This window comes from Andrena cerasifolii, chromosome 3 (genome assembly GCF_050908995.1).
Source record: "Andrena cerasifolii isolate SP2316 chromosome 3, iyAndCera1_principal, whole genome shotgun sequence".
NCBI classification, from domain to species: Eukaryota; Metazoa; Arthropoda; class Insecta; order Hymenoptera; family Andrenidae; genus Andrena; species Andrena cerasifolii.
The window spans coordinates 20,130,441-20,151,451 of record NC_135120.1 but is presented as its reverse complement, the minus strand read 5'-3'; the positions used below and the strand labels follow the sequence as shown (position 1 = coordinate 20,151,451).

The 21,011-nt window shown below is 42.4% G+C and overlaps 4 protein-coding genes across 12 annotated transcripts; 1 reads left to right on the top strand and 3 right to left on the bottom strand.

Annotated features, from left to right (window-relative positions):
- Positions 1-400: 400 nt before the first annotated feature.
- Positions 401-13,686, bottom strand: LOC143366792 (uncharacterized). Its single transcript, XM_076808146.1, has 7 exons — positions 13,346-13,686; positions 12,928-13,100; positions 11,408-11,630; positions 9,150-9,532; positions 4,731-4,820; positions 1,127-1,192; positions 401-769 (listed from the first exon to the last, which is right to left on the bottom strand). The coding sequence occupies exons 1-7, from the start codon at positions 13,524-13,526 to the stop codon at positions 491-493; spliced, it is 1,395 nt and encodes a 464-aa protein (XP_076664261.1). The 5' UTR covers positions 13,527-13,686; the 3' UTR covers positions 401-490.
- A 1,435-nt stretch (positions 13,687-15,121) lies between these two features.
- Positions 15,122-16,484, top strand: Rps12 (ribosomal protein S12). 2 transcript variants are annotated; one of them, XM_076808128.1, is made up of 5 exons: positions 15,122-15,236; positions 15,371-15,407; positions 15,644-15,778; positions 15,962-16,166; positions 16,390-16,484. In XM_076808128.1, the coding sequence occupies exons 2-5, from the start codon at positions 15,391-15,393 to the stop codon at positions 16,456-16,458; spliced, it is 426 nt and encodes a 141-aa protein (XP_076664243.1). In that variant the 5' UTR covers positions 15,122-15,236; positions 15,371-15,390; the 3' UTR covers positions 16,459-16,484. The 2 variants fall into 2 exon arrangements, with proteins under 2 accessions (XP_076664243.1, XP_076664242.1); XM_076808127.1 differs by lacking the exon at positions 15,122-15,236 and having other exon boundaries at positions 15,246-15,407.
- Zmynd10 (zinc finger MYND-type containing 10) lies at positions 16,483-18,538 on the bottom strand. The gene is made up of 8 exons (XM_076808134.1): positions 18,357-18,538; positions 18,156-18,264; positions 17,804-18,090; positions 17,501-17,706; positions 17,250-17,419; positions 17,050-17,187; positions 16,729-16,961; positions 16,483-16,658 (listed from the first exon to the last, which is right to left on the bottom strand). The coding sequence occupies exons 1-8, from the start codon at positions 18,536-18,538 to the stop codon at positions 16,571-16,573; spliced, it is 1,413 nt and encodes a 470-aa protein (XP_076664249.1). The 3' UTR covers positions 16,483-16,570.
- On the bottom strand, positions 18,266-20,737 carry Tango2 (transport and golgi organization 2). 8 transcript variants are annotated; one of them, XM_076808108.1, is made up of 5 exons: positions 19,969-20,737; positions 19,457-19,706; positions 19,124-19,342; positions 18,788-19,023; positions 18,266-18,527 (listed from the first exon to the last, which is right to left on the bottom strand). In XM_076808108.1, exons 1-4 carry the CDS (start codon positions 20,108-20,110, stop codon positions 18,807-18,809), a joined length of 828 nt encoding a protein of 275 aa, XP_076664223.1. In that variant the 5' UTR covers positions 20,111-20,737; the 3' UTR covers positions 18,266-18,527; positions 18,788-18,806. The 8 variants fall into 8 exon arrangements, with proteins under 8 accessions (XP_076664223.1, XP_076664218.1, XP_076664217.1 ...); XM_076808103.1 differs by having other exon boundaries at positions 18,266-19,023; positions 19,969-20,279; positions 20,362-20,736; XM_076808102.1 differs by having other exon boundaries at positions 18,266-19,023; positions 19,969-20,279; positions 20,409-20,736.
- Positions 20,738-21,011: the final 274 nt, after the last annotated feature.

The window sequence follows — 21,011 nt, the reverse complement described above, 5'->3', positions numbered from 1 at the left end:
AAATGGCTGATGTTTAAAGTAAAAGTTTCAATTTTTATCATAAATCTTGCCTGATTTTCGTCAATCAAAAGAAAACTAAGCAGCGGATAAAAAAATCCTTCGTTCAAATACTAGATAATATAATCTAATAAGTAAATTCTTTTGAATCTTTTATTTTAGATGATCGACTTTCGAGCAGCAGTGGTCACCGCAGAAGCCTTTGTTTTTAGAGAACCTTCGAGTGATGGACAATAACTTAGTTATGGATAAATATTTTTAAATAAAAAAATTACGATGCACGGTACTAGATGCAATCCTTAAAAGGAAAAAAGATTTTTTGAGAAATGTGTTATAGCTTTTGAGTAAAAAATTTCCAAAGACCACCCTCTTTTCCGCCTCCTGACTGAGCATGACCCCTTAAGTTTATCGCAGGATCAATTCTGAATGCGGATCCTGTTCAGGGTTTCTTTGAATGAGAAATATATTATTTACGAAATCGTTGGCGATATAGTCAGGGCAACAGTGCCTGGTTTATAATACGGTCCACCATCTCCTTCTCGTGGAGATGGCGCCGCCTTAGGGACTCCAGATATGAATCTTCGATGATATCCTGCGAGTTTAACGACGAAGTGAAGCTAGACGTTCGCTCGAATTTTTGAAACTTCCTCGACGACGATAACTTGCCGACGTCGACGTTCTTCCTCGAATGGCTGCTACAATTTTCGCTACTATTTTTCTGGATGGCTTCTTCGTCCTCGGGTATCGCCGACGACACTGGCTCGCCTCGCGTCTGCAATAATATGAACCGCGCTCGTAGAAATAATATCATTGAAAAATACGTGAGAGTTTCAAGTGAAGCTTGAAGCAGAGTATGGAGGAATGCAAGAATAAGATGTAAAAGAAAATCAAGTGCAACGTTTGCGTTGCACGTTCTCTTTGAGGACTAAAAACCGCTCTGCATCGAAATCCAGCGATCATTAACGACCCAGCAACGTTCGCAGCGGCTCAAAGAGGAGGATGCCAGAGAGTGGTTGAAAGTATTGCAGTAAATACAGGAAGAATCTGCTTTTCGGACAGTCGTACAAAGAGATATGAAGAAAGGGATCATCGTGGAGCGCTTGCGAGTGGGTAAGAACTCTTGATTTACCTTTCCATCGACTTCTTGATCCTTCAAAGGAGGCAGAAACCCTTCCTCCGCGATTCCATGTTTCGCCTGTGGACACAGAGAAGTCGATAGCTGCAGCGAACCGAACAGCCTCTTCGCAATAAAACGAGATATCTAACATATTTAAAAAAATAAAATAAAAAAGAACACTGTCCGTATCCAGACACGAATATGTTACCATCGAAGACGCGTTGATTCGACATACGAAACGAAAGTTGAAACTTACAATATAGTAGACGTTATAGTCGACGCAGAATCCAATGGAAAAGCTCAGTGACGAAGTTTCGCCGGGCTAACTCAATTGTCCCCCTAACAATTCCACGTCAGAGGGCGTCTGAACGCGGAATTATTTAGAAATAGTTTCCCGCGAAGTTCCCCGGCGCGGAATTGCCGTGAAACAGCAAGCCATTCCCGAATTCCTTTGCAAATTGTTTTGCGGTGACTGGTGTATTGACGCGGCGACCGCGAGCAAAGAATGTTCCCGGGGCAAATATGCATAAAGGGCGCGCGACTGGTTGATATTCAGGCCGCGATTATCGATAGCGGGGAGGGGGAGGTGTGGCAGACAGATGAGGATACAAGCAGGGGCCACTCTGGCTAGGGCGAAAGTAAGCAAAATCTAATTCCGGCGGCGGTAGGCGAGTCACGGGCACCAGGGGCTACCAGGGACCACCAGGACCCCGACCGCCCGTCCCTCCCCTCTTGCCAGAGCTGTAACGCAGGTTTATCCACGTGTAGAGAATTTCTCTGCCTTCCTCTCGCCCTCGTATCCTCAATTCCTGCCAGTCCTTGTGGTAGCTGCGGCCTGCAGTCCTCGCTTTGTGCATATACATAATTGGATTTAGGTTCGGATACCGGTCTCCGCTTCGCCCCACGGCGTCCGACGTCGGCCTTCACCCTTTTCCCGCTCCCCGTCCGCCATTCGCGTCTTATGATTAGATCTAATCCTGCCTAACGGCTGACGACCAATTCTCCACGCCGCCGTTACCACGGGTCGCCTGCGCGATAAAGGGACCATGTAATTAATAAACTGTGAAACGCGTTTGCACCTGTCCGCTTCAACTGGCTTCCTGAACGCGGCTAGATCATTACCGAGGAAACTCGATCTCTTTCCTGGCGGAACGGAACTGCCGGGCGCTTTAACGCTGGACGCGCTCGTAAAGACGCACGCTATCGATCGGAACTTCGGATCCTCCCGCGCCGTCTGTAGGGTCATTCCACGCGAAGTCGGACACTTTTCGGAGTAACATTTCGGAGTTTGGTGCAATTTGGATATGTTGTAGTCTTTAGGGGTATATAAACATATCTCGAAGGATTTTTCGAAATGTCAAAAATTGTGGATGTTACAGCTCTTTGAAATATAGTGTTTAATATTTTTCCAAAAATTATAACTGTTGAACTAATAAACTGATAAAAATGACCTTTTGAGTGCTTACAGTGCAGATATAAGAGTACCTAATAAAAATTATTTCACTTAATGAAAACGAATATTTGACCATTTATTTAGTAATTGTTCTAAACAAATGCAATTTTATAGTTGAAGGCACATTTTTAAAAATTTGTGAAAATAGGAGGATAAAGCCCTGTTTTTCCTCTTTATGGACATGTTCTGAAAAACGTGGACGTTTTAAAACTGGCCAAATGAAAATTAATTGAATGTAACGCTGCGTCAAGTCACACTGGCTCGACTGGTCGCTCGGACCGTGCGGTACTTGCAGCGGCCTTTATCCTCCTATTTTTTCCAAATTTTTAAAAAGGTGCCTTCAACTATAAAATTGGATTTGTTTAGAACAATTACTAAATAAATGGTCAAATATTCGTTTTCATTAAGTGAAATAATTTTTATTAGATACTCCTATATCTGCACTGTAAGCACCCAAAAGGTCATATTTATCAGTTTATTATTTCAACAGTTATAATTTTTGGAAAATTAGTAAACACTATATTTCAAAGAGCTGTAACATCCACAATTTTTCACATTCCGAAAAATCCTTCGAGATATGTTTATATACCCCTAAAGCTCTAAAGACTACAACATATCCAAGTTGCACCAAAATCCGAAATGTTACTCCGAAAAGTGTCCGACTTCGCGTGGAATGACCCTATGTTTAACCGATGAATACCAAACGGAGCGCGGACCTTTCGACCATACCCCAGCAATTATCAGTGCTTTAGAGATCCAAGATATACGACTTTCTGATTGGACAGCTAGTTAAGTTCGGGATACCTTTAAAAATTTGCCACCAAGAATTTGCAGGCCGAATGATGACGCGCTGCTGCGACGATCCTGCGACGGAAGGACGAAACGCAACCGACCGGGGAAGATGAGACGAATGAGGGATACGGCGAAACGGCCACCGCCGTTGTTAACGCGAGAGTGGTACCTACCTACTTAATTAATTTCGTTTATAAATCTTCCAGCGGCCCGTTACCGAGGCTTGACTCTCGCACGCGACAAACGAGTAAAACGAACCAGTTTTCGTCGCGACACCTCCTTGCGTCCTCTAATTGGCAATTAAGTATCGACCGTGTGCTGGGCGATGGTTAATACGTCATCCTGTCGCGGCTGGGGTGCCTTTTTTTCTACCTACGGTGTTATACTTCCGGACGGCCGATACTTGATTCTGATTCACGAGCGAATCGTTGCATGCGCGAGCGATTGCCCTCCTCGGGTTTGGCCGAATCCGCGTTACGCTCTGGGATCATCTACCCTTCGTGTTTGAAACAACTGATTCATAAAGTTGTCGGAAATTGTAGTTGCTCTCGGGACATTCCATGCGAACTCGGACAGATTTCGGATAGAACTATATTCCGTTTTTTTTCAGATTTTTAAAATCGCGCCCGTTGTTAAAAAACTGCATTTGTTTAAAATAATTGCACAAAAATGGTTCAATTTTTTTTTTAAACAGAAATAATTTTTTCTTAAAACTTCAATGTCTTCTCTATAAGCACCGTAAAGCTCATCTCCATCCGTTTACTACTTCCATAGCTATAATGTATTGAAAAAAAAGTTAGCACTTAACTTCAAACAGCTGTAAAATCGTTATTTTTCAAAATTTTGAAAAATCCTTTGAGGTACGTTTAAATATCACTAAAGACTACAACATGTTCAAATTTCAGCATTCTAGAAAACTTACTCCGAAATCTGTTCGAGTTCGCATGGAATGTCCCTCTCCGCGTGTGCATGTGTCTCCAGCGTTAATACGCCGGCAATATCTCAGCAAACTCGTCGCGAGAGGTCAGAAACTCGCGTTCTTCTTAACAGCATTAGCAATTAAAACTATAAAACTCCTTGCAGCCTCGAGATTCGGTTAGTTTCCCCCAGTTACTCAAAAACGCGATCCTCCAATTGTACCGAGGAGCCTTCGTTAGAGCCTTCGAAAGAGAAGGGCTTCGTTCTAATCATGCGCGGTGCATCGAACGAGTTTCATTCGCCACGTTCTCCCCGGTCACCAATATCCAGCGAAGTGTTGATGAATTCCCTTTCCAGCTTATTAAAAACATGGCGTTGTTATTCTCCGCGCGACCCTCGGGCACAGGGGCGGGCTCGGTCGGTGTCGCATTGAAAGCCGTGTGCGGCACGTACCTCGAGCTTCTGCGCTTGCAACAGTATCCGCTGGCGATTACGCGCGCTAACCGAGTTCCCGTATGACCTTCGTCGCATCAGCCACTCTCTCTGCAACAATAAACAACAAACCCTGAAGCTGCCATTGCCTCGGCGGAACTTTCAAGGTAAACACCCCCGGGCGCGCTGGCGGGCAGCCGCGGGCTTTATCTACTTTTCACGAAAGCTCCGCGACCGACCTGGCCACCCGCTCCGCGGGGTTTCCGGTAACGCGATCACGTACACGTACACAGGCCCGTTAACCGGGGCGCACTCGCGAGCTCCCGTCTCTGTGCTCAGCGGCGAGCATCCGGCCGGCCTGTTAAAAGTATAGCAAGATCGATCGATCGAGCTACACCGAAAATCGTCGAGTGCCGACTACCCCCGGCCGAATCCAGCGCAAAGTAGATTATGCAAATGCTCTTTCAAAGAGGACGACGCAAAGGGAAACGAGGGAAATGGAGGGGCGGGCGATGGGGGTGGCTCCGGAGATAGGAAGGAAGAACAAAAGGACGCGGAGGAACGACGGAATCGTATCTGGCAGGACGGGTCAGGCTCGATGTATCTCCTACCGAGCCAGGTATCCTTAAAAGTTAAATGAACCGTCGTACGACGTTGCATAACCGACCTGTCCGTTCTTCTCCTCTCCGCGTACACGTCGCGTCATCCCCCGGCGAAGCCAGCGGCGTTAATGCGCGACCACATGGTTACCATCACGGCGAGTTAAACCGCGGACGATATTATTACAACCCTTTCAGGAGTCGGTACAATTATGGAGCATTCTGGCTCGCCCCTTCTGTCGCCCTGCTCCTCTTACACACCCTCCATGTTTCATTTAAACCGTTTCCGATGCCTCGTCCGCTTGGAACGTATTTATTCCCGTGTATCGGTGTGCTCACGTCCGCCCTAGGACCAAGTTACTCGGTAATGCTGGATAATAGCGAGGGAACGCGCTGGGGATAAAGTCCGTATTTCTCTCGGCAAGTAAGTTGCACCAGGGTACTCCTCCTTGTATCACGAGCATTCCTGTACCTTCGCGCAAGTCGCCTTACGAACGTGGAAACATCGAGCTGAGAATCCCACGTGGCAGAACCTAACGCGCAGCGTTCAATCTGTCGAATGTTTCTATAAGGGTGGTTCTGCGTGGCAGAATAGGATGAAAATCGGGAGGAAAGGAACTTGTTATTAATGCTTGAAAGTTTGTACGAGGAGCGCCTGAAAGCGGCAATTCGACGACCAGCGGCGCGCGGTGCGTTGGTCAGCAGGAGCGCGCGCCGTTGATCGTCGAATTGCCGTTCTCCAGGCGTTGCTCGCTGGAATTTTCAAACTAAAATTTAATAACTAAAGAGCGAGGCCTCTCCCGCAATCTCGTTACCCTTGACTTTCGTTTTGTAATCGCGCGGAAGCTACCAGCGAAAGTTGTATTATTAGTATTAGGTAAATGCAATCTTGCGCGATCGTTGGAAAGACTCCTGCAGATTTACGGAGACACGAGTGTCACGTGTTTCGAGGACAAAGCAAGGGGAGCCGTTCTCTAGTCCAGAGGGAGCCAGAGAAATCCAGCGCGGTTCCTTTGCTTCGATTAAAGAGAACCGGTGGCCAGGTGAGCGGACCTTGATGAACGGGCGTCCGTTGAACTGCCGTATGAAATTTTAATTTCCAATCCGCTAAAGTCTCCTCCGTGATAACGGTTCGCGATCGAGCCAATAGAGCTCCCGCTGCCTCGGAAGCAAGAATGCGGGCTACGTGTCTACGGGGATGGCGCGCGTGAGTCCGTAAAGGCAATCGCATCCACCTTCCGAGTTCCAGCTCTGAAAAATTTACAGTCCGTCCACCGTCAGCTTCCGGAGTATTTAGCTCAAAGGCTCCTGGAATTCACTGTCCCCGTGTATGACGGCGACAAGTATTTCCTTGTCGTGCAGCCTAGCGTTTCGCGACTGCCTAACCTGCAACGGCACGCCGACCGAAATGCTTGCCTCCGAAGAACGGCATTCGAGCAGGCATTCGACTTTTCGAAGGCATCCAACGCTGCCGCTACGCCGTCGACTTATGCAGGTAGATGGCGGATGCTCGCGCGACTCTGTTGGTGGATCTGGCAAAAGTAGGACGAGATACGGAGACGTACATACATTGGAGACTTCACTGAGGTTGAAATTCTTTCCCATCGTCGCGGTGATTAAATGAAAATTTCGGAACGCAGCTTGAATAACACAGTACAACAGCCATCTGGACTTGTAACAATCAATAGCCGTTTCTTATAGGTTTTCCGGCCCTGAAAACGAATCCGCAACCCGTTTGTCGCCGTCACCCTCAGTTTTTGAGAAAATCGATTTTGAAAATAACTGCAAATTTTCAACTTTGAACATCATTTGTGTCGAAGCGGTAATACTTATTCGGTTGCTCGTTGCGGCAAATTATTCAATGATCCCTCCCGAATACAACGATATAAGTTATTATTGCATTATGAACATTTAAATATGTTTAAACAACGATCGAAGGGAATGTTTATAATGCAATAATAACTTATATCGTTGTATTCGGGAGGGTTCATAGAATAATTTGACGCAACGAACAATCGAATAACTATTACCGTTTCGACACAAGAGCTGCTTAAATTTGAAAATTTGCAGTTTTTTTTCAAAATCGATTTTCTCAAAAACTGAGGGTGATGGCGACAATCGGGTTGCGGATTCGTTTTCGGGGCACGAAAACCTATAAGAAACGGCTGTTGAATGTTACAAGTCCGAAAAAAAAGGTGAAAATTTGTTGCACTGTGTAATCAGAGGGCGGGACCAGCTTTCTCGAACTCGAGCAGCCGGAATAGTCAATCGGCAAGTTTTCCCGCGCCCTCCGGTGCACGTTAGCTCGGCGCGACATGCACGGGGAAAGTGAAAAGTAGTGAATGATAAAGTAGCTGCGAGGAAACGGCCGCATGTTTATTAGATTGAAGTTACGAGAACTGGGCGACAAGCTAACTCGCTTTAGGTCTCCCGTGAAATTGTAAACTGCGATGGGTCGACGGAAGCGAAGTTTCTTCTACTTCGCTTTCCCGGCCCCGGCAGGTTAACTTCCGGCGGGGCAAGGAAACGAGATTGCGAGACGCCTCTGTTCGAACTTCTGGCGGCTCGACTTTACCCCGAATAGCCGGCGAGGGGGCTCATCCGCGAATCATCGAAAATGCAATTCCTATTTTATGAATACGAAAGTACGTGTCGGGAGGGAATCCCGCGAGCGAGGGTGCTGCGCGCACTTATTGCAAATACATGAAGTCCCCTAAGCCTGAATCCTATCACCCCACGTTTGTAACTTAAACCCGCCACATTGTTGCTCATAGGGGGTAGACTCTAAGCCACCACCGCTTATTATCCGAACCGAACGTCTCGATAGTTCTGTCTACTTTATTACCGGAACCCGAGCCTCGACTCTGAATTTTCTGAAGTAACAAATCCCACCTGCGTTAAGGGGGTATTCTACCCAAAAATTCGATTTTTTTTTTGATTTTCTAATAGTTTAGGGCTTCGAAAATATGTCCATAAAATATTAAGGTGAAATTCATAGAACTCCCTGAGTTATAGGGGCTTAAGGCCGCAGCGTGGCACGTAATCGTTCCCTCGACTCTTGTGTCTTTAGAGGCTATGACTGCCAGCAGAGTAGAGAGAGCTGCCCTACATGATTTTTTTTAAGCTGAGAAAGGTTTCCTCTACGGTCCTGATATGGCAGATTAGGGATAAGTTACAGAAATTAGTCGTTATCTACCGTAACTTCAGTCGTATAGGTCGTAACTGCATGAAAAACTTAAAACGCGTTTTTCTCGAAACAATTTCTTTAAATCGGGCGCACATTTTTCTCAAAAACTACTGGACCGATTGAGCTAAAATTTTACACGCAATCAAAGTGAACGTGTACCTATAGCCCGAGCTAGAATTATATCAATAGTTTTGATACAACCTTCCCCACACCTTGTTTTAGCTCAAGGAAAGTCGAAAAAATCAAATAACAATTTTTAAACAACTGCGATTTCGGTAACAATGTCCGGACTCGGTTACATCTAGTTCGGGCGATAACTACACTCCTATAGTTTAAAAAAATCTTTGGTACTTTCGTTTCAGATGACTAGGACGACCGCAATTCGTGCGCCCGATTTTTTTATGACATGACCTGCGCTTCGGCGTGTAACTTGTACAAATTTCAATATAACGCATTCCAAAAATTTGTGTTGATAGTTCAAACACTACTAAATATGTGTGCAAAAACCCTGCCCTGTAGACGCGATAGATTTTCCAGAATTAATTTCCAAATATCACCTTCAAAAACGAGTGTCTAGACTATACTACCCCCTTAAGCGCAACGCCACGAGTCCGAGGGGCAGCGGAAAAAGAAGGGAGCGTGCGCGTAACCTACCTTCGCCTGCATCTCGACTTTATCGGGCCCAAGAGATCGATCGAGCTTCGGTATCGGTAAGGTCCTGTACTCCTCGATGGTGTACGCCCGGTAGCCGGGGCTCCGCGATTTATCGCCGTCGCGCTTAGCCCTGTCCAGGCGTGGGTGGTCGCTCGTGTCTTCTGACACGTGTTGATGCACGATTCCGGCGGATCGTGCGGTCGTTGCTGCAGGATCGCCGGATCCCTCGATTAGGCGGCGGTAAAAACTCAGCTCGCTTCGATCGTCTCTCGGGGTGGCCGGTAAACACGTATCGTCGTCGGCGAGCTGATCTCGTTGGCTGTCTCCGCAAACCGACGAGGCGGAACCCTCCGGGGATCGGACGTTGTACCCTGGCCCCGTACCTGCGAGCGACCAGAAACAGAGCTTGCACCTTCCCAGCGGCGTTCCAACTACAATCGCTTTGAAATTAGTTTCGCCGGGCACACGCGCCGCGACGCCAACAAATCACGCTCGAGGATGTGCGTAGAGAGAACCCTGGGGCTCGTCCTTAAATTACGTAAGGCTTTTTGGGGGGAGAGCGGGTCGCGAATTCATTGTTTTCTTGCAAATGGGGGAGAGAGAGTCAGGCAGCACCTTACGTAATATTTTTTTTAAAATGACGTTTTATCGCACACGCGAAACCGATTTAAATGGATTGTGTAGACCTTTAAAAGAATTTTATAACTGAAAATATGCAATGTAAAAAATATTTCGATAGGAAGGAAAGCGAGGGGGCTGGAATATAAAATCTTATGAATTTTTATACTGGGGTAGGTAGGGTGCAAGTAATCGGCAAAATTACGCTTACGTAATTTAAGGGATCTCCCTACCTTGACTGTCAAAAAATGATGCGGACTTTGGGAATTTTTTAAAACAAAACCATTAAATAAATTTACTTCCAGCTTTGTGGCTTGATTTGTGGTTCTGTAGAGAATAGGAAAAGTAAATTGTATGCAAAAATAGTGGTTATATCCGGAGTTATAGTGCTCCAAATAGAGCGCCTTACAAAAATCGTATGCGCATTGTTAGCATAAAATCAGCCGTTGTAGTTGTCTGAAATAGAAAACTTAAAAATTTGTGTAATCTGCATGAGCGTGGTTATTGCCTGAACTATATTAAGTGAGAAATACTGAAAATTAAAAAAATATGGCAACGTCCAAAACAGGCATCGATTTCTGCAAAAAATTCGCTAGTATTTAAAGTCGCAAAAGTCTAATTTTGCAAAAACCGTCGAAAAACATCGTTTTGAGATAAACGCGTTTAATATTTTAGGTACCATTTTTTAAAATTAAATTTTGTTGAACATGTTGCCTAAATATGTTCAAATAAAGACAAACTTTTCAATATAATTTGAGGGTTTCTCTTAAAAAAAAGTTCCAAATGTCGCGCTCCTTTTCTGGCCGTCAAAGTAGGGAGACCGCTTAAGCATGGCCCCCTACCGCGCGTATGTAGGCACATGCACGAGATCTAGTTAATCTTGATCGACACGTGTGTATCATGGGCTAAATTTAAGCTATCCGATCACTAAGAGGCACAGGTTTGATCTGGCCTGACGCTGCGAGTGAAGAGTGACTCGACTCTCTTCGCAGTGGCTTGACTGATGTCAGGCTAAATACACTGTACCAAATAGAACCGGGCCACATTTATAACCGAGATTGCATGGTCGTTTGGAAGACTTTAAAGATTGCCGTTGCCCTGTACCAATCTTGCTCCGGCCTTAAGGCTAGTTTAACCCCCGGATTCCCTACGGCACCAGGACCCTGCCAGCCCAGCAGCCCTCGAGTAATCTCCGGACCCCTGTACCACGGCGCGCCTAACATTTTAAAAATGGCCCCACTTCCGAAACAGATCCCTCTCCCGCGACGACGAGGCTGCGGACTGCGCGCCCTTTCCAAAATACCAGACAGATCCAACGCGGCTCCGAGCGACACCGAAGCGGAGGAGCGCGGCGACAGCAAACACGGCGGAAGGGAAGAAACGAAACAAGAAGGGGGCCAGCGTGCGTTTTAACATCCACCCTCCCTCCGGAGCGCAGATATATATCACCGGTGTGGAAACGACATCTAATCACGACTAAAGTAAACGTCCTCGGAGAAAATTGCATCGTCCCAGTGCCGTTTCGAGCGTCTTCGCGTAAACTCGCACCCTCCCCCGTCACCCAACCTCCAACCGCCCACCCCCTTTCTCGCGCCGGTCGCGAACCGAGAAGGAGGAACGTCATCTCATTTGGGACTAACTGAATCCCCGGCGATAAAGCTCCAAATAGGAGCGCGGCTTCCTCGCCGGCGGAATTCTCGGGGCGAGCGCGTCGCCGAGCTTTTTGTCCGGCTTCGTAGGCATCGGGATTTCTTTGGAACAGCAACTTCGTTTCACAGGCAACGTCCTAGAGCGGCGCCTGCAACGTCCGGGCCCGACGCACTTGTCCGCGCTTCCCTCTTCCTGCTTCGAGCTATCTACGCTCTGCAAAGTACAGGCGGATTTGTTTAGTTGGATCCATTGGTCCGCGAGGCTCTACAAGATTAAAGTTCGAAGGCGGTTTAATAGAAATCCTTCCGAATTGGTTCGGGAAATCGTGACTTCCGAGGTCCCGGCGCTAAGGTGGCCGAGCTCAATGAACAGCGGCGGATTTGTAATTTGGATATGGGCTAAGTGGACTGTAGCTTGGGGTGGCTTTTCGGGGGCGGAAAGTTTTCCGGAGCGGCAAATTTCGGGCGAGAGAAATTGAAAAATGTTTGACCCTTCGTTGACACTCTGGGTGTGAGCCACCCATTAGCTAATTTTGACGCTCTGTAACTTTTTCAATACGTAAACATCCTGAATATTCGTGGCATATCTCTGTTTTTTCAATTACCGAAATATCCTGCCTTCTATGTGCAAAATCAATACCTTTTTTCCAAAGCAAACTATTTTCTTTCTCAAAATATTATATCGGAAAAACAATTCTGTAGATTTTTAGCTTGTAATATTGACATTTGTAAAAGATACAATTTTTTGAAGATTTTATCGTATTTATTCGACAAAAAACTTTGTGAATATGTTGGGAATTTCCTCCTGATTCCCTGAAAATCCGGATATTTTCCGATTTTGTGTTATAACTCGTGAACTGCAAAATAATATTTTTACCAAACGGTAGATCTGATTAAAAGAAGTAACTTTTGTCTCGAAACTTGTTTTCTATCTCTTACAATTTGCGACTTGTAACAAAAAATCTGAAAATAACCGAATCTTCAGGGGTTAATTTCACCGCCTTCGAGCGAATTTGAGCAGCAAACAAAAATTTCGTTGTAATCAGGAGGAAATCGCCTACATATTCACAGAGTTTCAGAATTTTTTGAATTTTCTGGTTCGGGATCTTCCCTTGTCAGTCGCGCGCTTGGCACCGCTTCACGGAAAATGCAATATCTCCGTGAATTTTGCGAATTTCTTCTTAAAATTTGGAGAGAGCATTCTTGAAACGTACGTCTTTCAGAAAATATAAAAAAAAATCGATTTTACCGATTTTTTACAGTGGTCTGCCCCCTTAACCTCGGGGCGCCAACCCCCGACATCCACTCTTGTCAATGAACTTTCTTTCGGTGGATCTAGAACGTAAAGGAAGGCACAGTGAAGCGAGCATTCCTCCCGTGAAATGTAATAAATCGGGGAAAGTCGACGTCCACTGTTCCTCCTCTCGGTAGACGCAATGCCTCGGGCAGTTCCGAAGTTGTGCGTAGCCTGTAGCTCCGTCTAGCAACCGTTCCGCGGCGCATGGTCTTACATTTCTTTTAAGGCGATCCGTGACGTCTCGTTTCCGACTCCTCGAAGACGCCGGGCGTCGACGGCTGAACGCGTCTGCGGATCCTTCGCTCGTAATTATCGCATTCCTGCTGCCGGCTGTCCTCGTGTCCTTGTCGGTAGCAGTACTCGGCGTGGTTCCATTAGAACCGGCATCTGAAACGTTTCCGGTGGAAGAAAAAAGAAAGGGACGCAAAAGAAAAGGGAGATGAACCCTGTCTGCTGGATCAATGGTTCCCTGTCTCGTTTAATATTTCTACGCGTTCCCCGTGGAAACACAATGCGTGGGAGGATCGTCATTCAATAATTCGAATGTTACTCGCGTAATTCACATGATGTAATTCATCGCGACAGAAATATTCAATGTTATTTTCGCGTTGCATTAGGAATTAAATTCTTACCTTGGCTCCGCTTTAATAATGCCGCGTTGGGTTTTATAGAAGGCGATACATTCGGAAGTAATCCAGTTGAGGGTTTAATTGACACTAGGTTGGAATCGATATTGTGTTCGGGGAATGAATCTCCGCTCCTCGGAGATATTTCAGTCGAATCCTCTAACGAGTCCGTCGAGTAAGCTGACATTTCTGCGGTAATTTCAATTTAGTTCGGAGAGAAGAGGAGGCGACTGAAAAGCGACCGTAATTAATTCATCGGGTCCCTCGCGGTAAACAGGCAAATGAAAATGTGTTTATTTATAACGTTTCGTTGTAAGGCTAAGAGCTCACTTCAAATAACCGTGCAGCTCGGACGGGCATGTAACTTCGTTGCAGTGTGATTGCATAAGGGAGTCTCAAGTTACTGTCTTTTTATTTTAAAAGATTTTAAGGCTGATTCAGACACGTCGAGGAATTTAGTCGAGCAGCGAGTAATTTCGTAATTTTTCGTGTGTGAACACTATAAAGTTAGTCAAGTAGGTTAGTAAAACAATGGTGAATTATTAAATTACTCGCTGCTCGACTATATAAATTATTCGACGCGTCTGTTCCAGCCTTTATTCAGCTTCGATCCTCTGTATGTTTGCATGTTTGTATGTTTGTATGTTTGTATGTTTGTATGTTTGTATATTTGTATGTTTGCATGTTTGTCTGTTTGTATGTTTGTATGTTTGTATGTTTGCATGTTTGCATGTTTGTATGTTTGTATGTTTGTATGTTTGCATGTTTGCATGTTTGTCTGTTTGTATGTTTGTATATTTGTATGTTTGTGTGTTTGTATGTTTGTATGTTTGTATGTTTGTATGTTTGTATGTTTGTATGTTTGTATGTTTGTATGTTTGTATGTTTGTATGTTTGTATGTTTGTATGTTTGTATGTTTTTATGTTTGTATGTTTGTATGTTTGTATGTTTGTATGTTTGTATGTTTGTATGTTTGTATGTTTGTATGTTTGTATGTTTGTATGTTTGTATGTTTGTATGTTTGTGTGTTTGTATGTATGGTTCAAATCTGGCAACTAAAATTGAACCCACTTCCAACTATCCAATTGTCTTGAAACTTTGCAGGCGTGCGTAGTTTAGATGGCAATACAATATTTAAAAAAAAAATTAACCCGTGGGGGTGAATAAATTACCCAGTCATCAATAAATATAACCCATAACCACAAATCCAAACGACTTGAAATGAGCCACTCGCGTTCTTTACGAAAACGACAAAAACTCACTGCATTCGGGACGCATTACGATTACTGAAAATACACAATTTATCGAGAAATGATTCGTCACGTATGTACGAATAGTAAAACTAAAGCTTTGCAGGCGTTCGTATATCACCATCGAAATTGTAGTACAAGAAAAGAATTATTTTTTATTTTTTAGTGCATTTTAATTTAGTTTTTGCTACATTTTTAATAAAATCATTTAACATAAAATTTTTTTTTGTATATTTTTTATTAGATAGTAACCACAGAATGATAATACAGTTCTGACATCAAGGATGTATTGAATTCGTCGAACTACTTACAACGTTAACACTGTAAGTAAATAGAAGTAAGATATCCATGTTATGAATTTAAAGACCGGAAATGCAGTCGATGCAATTTTAATACCTATTTTATACACCACATGGCAGCACCTCTCGACGATGACAATTAACGTCATCTGCCAGGGTGACTTGCAATGCGTGCAGTAAAATATTATTTTATTATCGACCGTTGCTGGCATACGTTTCAATCACGTTGGTGAAGTATAGTGTAGATGTCGTTCTGCATGAATTTGTCGACCAATCGAATCTTGCACAGATATAGCCGAAGCACGCGTGATCAAATAAGCGCCATTTCTCTTTCTCTGTAAGAAAAGGTAAATGGAAGCATGCTGTGAGGCGATGCGTTAGAAATCGGTTTATTCTCGTGCCATCGGCATAGTTTTTACGTGAAAAAGTTTCACGATGTAAGCCGGTACGCACAATCAATAACGTTCTTTGATTATTTCAGTTCCCCGGCCCGTCAGAAACATGTCAGACGTGGAAAAGTGAGTATGTTTTGCGTAGTTGTTTAACACGTTTGTACGATCGCACGAATTTTTTCGGTTTAAGAACTACTAATTAAGATCCCGCGTATTTACATTTATCGTGGAATTGGTATTCGCGTTAAATAAATTATAATTATCGGTGTGCGAAAAATCTGCATGTAACCTTTACTTTTGCATATCAAGCATTTATTGAAGAGGGTAAAGTAAATAGTGTTCAATTGATATTGTTGTTACAGCGATGATGGCCCCTCTGCGATAGCAGCAGGTGGTTCGATGGACGTAAACACAGCCCTGCAGGAAGTTCTTAAAAATGCTCTCATTCATGACGGCGTTGTACATGGTCTTCACGAAGCAGCCAAAGCCCTAGACAAGTAAGTCTTCGCATTCCTGTATTCTCTTGAAATAGAAACTTCGCTCGATGGGTTATTAGGTTCCCTCTCCCGAGAATACCCGTTATTGAAACAATGCTGCTGTTGAGCTTCCCTGGCATGCTACACGATTCCTATGTGTATTACAGAAAGGAGTAATAGATTTTTGTACTTATTGCGTTATAGGAGACAAGCTATGCTGTGTATCTTAGCTGAAAACTGTGACGAACCCATGTACAAAAAGCTAGTTCAAGCATTGTGCAACGAGCACCAAATCCCTTTGATTAGGGTAGACAATAACAAGAAACTTGGCGAATGGGCCGGTCTTTGCAAAATTGACAGCGCTGGTAAAGCTCGAAAAGTCGTTGGATGCTCCTGTGTTGTTATAAAGGTACGAATTCTTTATCGTAACGTGTATAATTAAATGGGCTGTAATGTGTAATTCTAAACGTCCTGTGCGAGCGCTGTATGATGAGATTCTGGCTCCCTCTACTGAGAATACCCGTAAAATTACAATTGTGCTGTAATAACGCCTTCCTGATTTTAATTATATTGCCGCGATATGTCGCTTTCATAAGATTCCTTTTACATACAGTGGTGCTTTTTAATTCCAGGACTTTGGGGAAGACACTCCTGCGAAAGACGTTGTGATGGAATACGTCAAACAGAGTTCTGTACACTAAGATCTTTTAATAAAATATTCAACATATTTTCGTACGTATAGTTCATTTAATCCTTATATTCAGAATTTTATACAACATTAACGCAGATAGACTGAAATTCACATGGAAGCATTCATTCCTTTTGCTTGCTCTCCATATTCTTTCTTACGATATTATCGCAAACAACTTTATGTTTTGCCCAGTCTTTCACTTGACACTCTCTGTAACGGTACACTGCTCCATTAAAACACACATTTCTACTTTGATGTGATAGAAAAGAGAAATGCATACCTTCCGCAGTACCAAGCGTTTTTACATTTAGAACAACGTTTGACTGCCGGCTCGTGACACAGAAAGCATTCCTTAGCGTCGATGCAATCCAATTTATCGAAGTCGTATGCGTCACTTAAAATTGCTGCCGCGTTCTTAAAGTACTCCACATCCGATTTGTATATGAATTTCGATTGATGCTTCGCTAATTTCTTCCACTTCTTATGATACTTCTCCACTATTGATGATTTTATCTGCGACGCATATTAGAGTAATTATGCGATATTTAATTTAGCTTTGCATTATCGTAAAATCGATCGTATTTAATCAGCAATTTTTCACCTGCGGCATAAGTTCCACGTTTACTCCTCGAGGCGCCTTAGATTGGGATGCCGATAAACTTAAATAACTTAACCATCGTTTTAAGTCGATCAGAGGAGAGATCTGATCCAATACGGTTTCGTGTAAATATTTCTGCAACTGATACGAATAATAAACTATTTTCGTGCACCAATTTTAGCTCTGCTTAAAATACCAAGTACCTTCAACAGGTGCGATAATCTGTGCTCCGTGATCTCATAGTACGGTGCACACTTTGGATTTAACAATAATTCCCGTAAGCCGAACCAAACTTGCCCTTCTATCTTGCAAATTTTCCCTTCTTCGCTGGACTTTTCTTTTTTCCAGCCAGCATTGTATATCATATTCTCGCCTAAGATATAATAACTTATCACAGTCTGTTTGTTTACCATGTATCGCTGTACATGCAAGTACGAAATGTACGTGAAATCACCTTCCTCGTTCTCCTTCCCCCACGGACGACTCTCGATAAGTTGAACGAGGAGATAAGGTACGTCGTGAGTAGCTAACATCCGTGATAATACACAAAGCGGCAAGTTATCTGAGAATTCCGCCAAATAACGAAGGATTGAGACGCAACGCATACCGATATCGAATTCAAGCTCTTTCTTCTTTTCCAGCACTTCTTCGAGGCACGAACTAATCGAGCATAATTAGATGATTAATGCGTGACATGTAGAACTTATTGCTTTTAACATTTGCGAAACAGGGAAGCTATATTCTACCGAGGACTTACTTGGAGTCCTTCACACTTTCATAAATTTCGACACCCTTCACGTCTAAAACTACAGAAACACATTTAACTGCATAATCAACAAGATCAAGAGCGGAATCGTCAATGGTCTCAGCGCTTTCGCAATGAAACAATACATTCTCCAATAAAGAAATTACAATATTTTCGTGGTAAAATATGGTGAACAGTATGAACGTATTTTTCAATTCTGCATCTATTTCTATTAAAAGTGGAAACACTTTATGCTTCCATATATCGATTTGAATTGCTTCGTATATGAGAATCGGTATCTATAAAACGAAAGTCGATATTAGAATGGAAATTTATGTAATGTGAACTCTCGTATTTTACATACCTTTTTGAAGCTAACAAACCATTCCTTGATGCTCTCTTCACGCAAGGCATTAATCTCTAAAACACTTTGCTGACTTAATAACACTAATCTTTTATGAAATTCAAACCATCTGCAAATAATACACACATTTATTTACATGAAATTTAGTACACTGTACAATTGCTACTTATATGTGTATTGTAAAAAAAGTAGGAAATTAACCCCTTCGTTCCTATGTCCTCCATTTCGGAGATTTGTAAATTCTCTATGTAAGCTTCGGCTTCCCATGGTGAAATTATGTATTCCATGCGACTTGACATATTTACAACAATATAGAGGACACCGCAGACGAGCGGCGACCATTTGTAAACGAATAATTTCATAATTGGTATCCTAGGCGACATAATGCGATCAATGACTGATATATTTATGAACCACAACTATACAGAATGATAGTATAAACTTGTTTAGTGGTATCTCCTATTTGTGTTCAGAAATAATTTTACTTTTATTTAGTACTACAATTTTTATTCGTTTTGAAACATTCTTTACAATAATAAAACTTGGATTTTCTTTATATATGCATCAATATTATTGTAAATATTTCAAATTAACAATTAGCTAATGTAAAGCTAAATACAATTGTTGCTTACTTTTATTTTCTTATTATCACTATTCAGTTTCAGGTATTAAATTAGGACTAAATATTTGACGCTTCCATGTTAAATCTGGCATAAGTGTTTCCTCGATAAATGTCATTTCATTATTTCCACTAACTAATAATATAGAATGCGTTCTTGTACAGTATTCGGCACCAGTTATACAAATTGAACTAAGCTCATTATATGACATTGGGCATCGTTTCTGCAACTCTGGGTCTGGCAAATGTCTATGAATATACAAAGTTTTACAAAGTACACAATGTTAAATAAAAAATAGTAAATAAGCACTCGCTACAAGCGATTCATAATTCTGTAAATAGCGCATACCTTTTCTTTAGTTTCAAAAACTTTATTATCTTTTCAATGAGATCTGTCTGTTTGCTCACTTGAGCATTGCTAACGATACTTGTGAATATTTCTTTTCCTGCTTCAACTTTTTTATAAGGAACATCAAGGCCACTGTTGCTAAAACCTAATATTGTATTCTGAGTTGAAGAAGGTCCCTCTGAATTTGTAGAACTACTGAGATAATTAACGTCTGCGTTGCTGCGCAAACAAATATAAAACAATATTTTATTTCTCAACTGAGCGAATCAGCTAATTTTATATCGTAAAGGTAGAATAGTTTGATCTGTAAGATTCTGACAATTATTTACATACTGTAAATTAACCAAGACCAACATAAACGGATTATATGGTTGACCGTTCAGATTTTCATCGTGCAATTTGTCCAAATAGGAAGTTGCAGAATCATTCGAAGTAATGAAATCTGGTACTAAAGGACCCCGTCCTTTCTTCTGTGTGCCACTTAAGCCATGTTCGTTAGTCAAATTTAAAACAACACCAGCCTTTCCTTTCGTTGACAAAGCTAGCCAAGTTCCACCTTCTTTACTTGGTTCCATATCGATACCTGACAGATTATAAATCATTCTTATCCCGAATATAAAATTCCTTAACTCTCAATCAAAGTAACGCTAATAAATGAAATATATATTGGAAACAAACATCTTGCATAAATACAAATAGACTTTATCGCTTTACCATCACTCACAATTTACCCCTTTCATTTGATAAAACACTAAATATTTTTGTTTCCAATCTACAAGTAATTAAAAATCAACATTCATAAATGTTATTCTAAATATTCTATACAAAATTAATTGTACGCATACCTCCCAAACAGTCCGGATGATTTTCCCAATAATGAGCTGGCAATGTAGGACGTTTAAAATATTCATCACGATTCGAGGCCAGGATCAGTCGATAGGACTTGGAATCGGCGTCAGGATTACGATAAACGAATAAGATACACATAATTGAAGCAGAGCAGTAGCTTGTTTTAAGCGCAGATTCCACAGAACAATGTGCTTTTGTGTTACTGCACTGAGAAGTTATGTTTTAAACCATTGTCTCAGGGTATCATTGATAAGATTGTTGTAGGCTGCTCAATCGTAAATTAAGATAACGTTGGGTATGTTGATAGCTGAAGACATAAATTAACAACATAGCAATACCAGCCAAATATTGTAATGAATAATCACTTCATTATGTAACTACATATTTACAATGAGTTTGAAACTGAATGATATAATTGTTATATTTAGCCATTTACTTATGCAGTTAAGTGACATTACAGGCGGGCGTGACAAATCTTGCTTTGTTCATGAGTACGTACGTATGTATATATACATATATCAATGTGACAAATTTCAAGAAACACGCAATAGTCGAACCATTTGACACCTGCCCGGTTAAGTCAGAATTTATACATGATTAGGCATGTTTGAACAGCGCAATTTCTTATTCGTCACATCGATATATACATTTTTTCGACAACCTGCGTATATGTACAGACAATACGCGTACGCATTCTGTTTTTAAATGTTAACACAGATCAACATTCTACGATGAGATCATATTCGTATAGGTATATCCACCACTTAGTGTAGATACAGTCTGTATACAGTATATACTGTTACGCTGTCACTTGAACGGTGGCTGGGAAATTGTATGTAATCGATATGTAGAGTACGTAGGAGCGAGATTTGAAACGGAGGACGGGGAAGAGTTTATTGCCAGGACTCATAAACACGGAAATAGAGCGTGTTGTGCTTCTCGAGGGTTTTTCCTTGCCAGTTGTAGGAACGTGCTCGTACAATATTATATAGTAGCTGATACCTGAACTCAGAAAGCGTACGAAAGCCTGAGATTGCAT

Bases quoted from the DNA above. Each gene is read 5' to 3' on its own strand.
- Rps12 (XM_076808128.1), top strand. The intron at 15,779-15,961 runs GTAAGTCTTCGC...ATTGCGTTATAG, and splicing joins GCAGCCAAAGCCCTAGACAA to GAGACAAGCTATGCTGTGTA. The intron at 16,167-16,389 runs GTACGAATTCTT...TTTTAATTCCAG, and splicing joins GCTCCTGTGTTGTTATAAAG to GACTTTGGGGAAGACACTCC.
- Tango2 (XM_076808108.1), bottom strand. From the start codon at position 20,110: ATGTGTATCTTATTCGTTTATCGTAATCCTGACGCCGATTCCAAGTCC. The intron at 19,343-19,456 runs GTATGTAAATAA...TTGTTTGCGCAG, and splicing joins TTGGTCTTGGTTAATTTACA to CAACGCAGACGTTAATTATC. The intron at 19,024-19,123 runs GTATGCGCTATT...GTATATTCATAG, and splicing joins TTTTTGAAACTAAAGAAAAG to ACATTTGCCAGACCCAGAGT.
- LOC143366792 (XM_076808146.1), bottom strand. From the start codon at position 13,526: ATGTCAGCTTACTCGACGGACTCGTTAGAGGATTCGACTGAAATATCT. The intron at 13,101-13,345 runs GTAAGAATTTAA...GAAACGTTTCAG, and splicing joins ATTATTAAAGCGGAGCCAAG to ATGCCGGTTCTAATGGAACC. The intron at 770-1,126 runs GTAAATCAAGAG...ATATTATTGCAG, and splicing joins ATCAAGAAGTCGATGGAAAG to ACGCGAGGCGAGCCAGTGTC.
- Zmynd10 (XM_076808134.1), bottom strand. From the start codon at position 18,538: ATGTCGCCTAGGATACCAATTATGAAATTATTCGTTTACAAATGGTCG. The intron at 17,188-17,249 runs GTACTTGGTATT...TATTCGTATCAG, and splicing joins GATTATCGCACCTGTTGAAG to TTGCAGAAATATTTACACGA. The intron at 16,962-17,049 runs GTGAAAAATTGC...TATGCGTCGCAG, and splicing joins ACGTGGAACTTATGCCGCAG to ATAAAATCATCAATAGTGGA.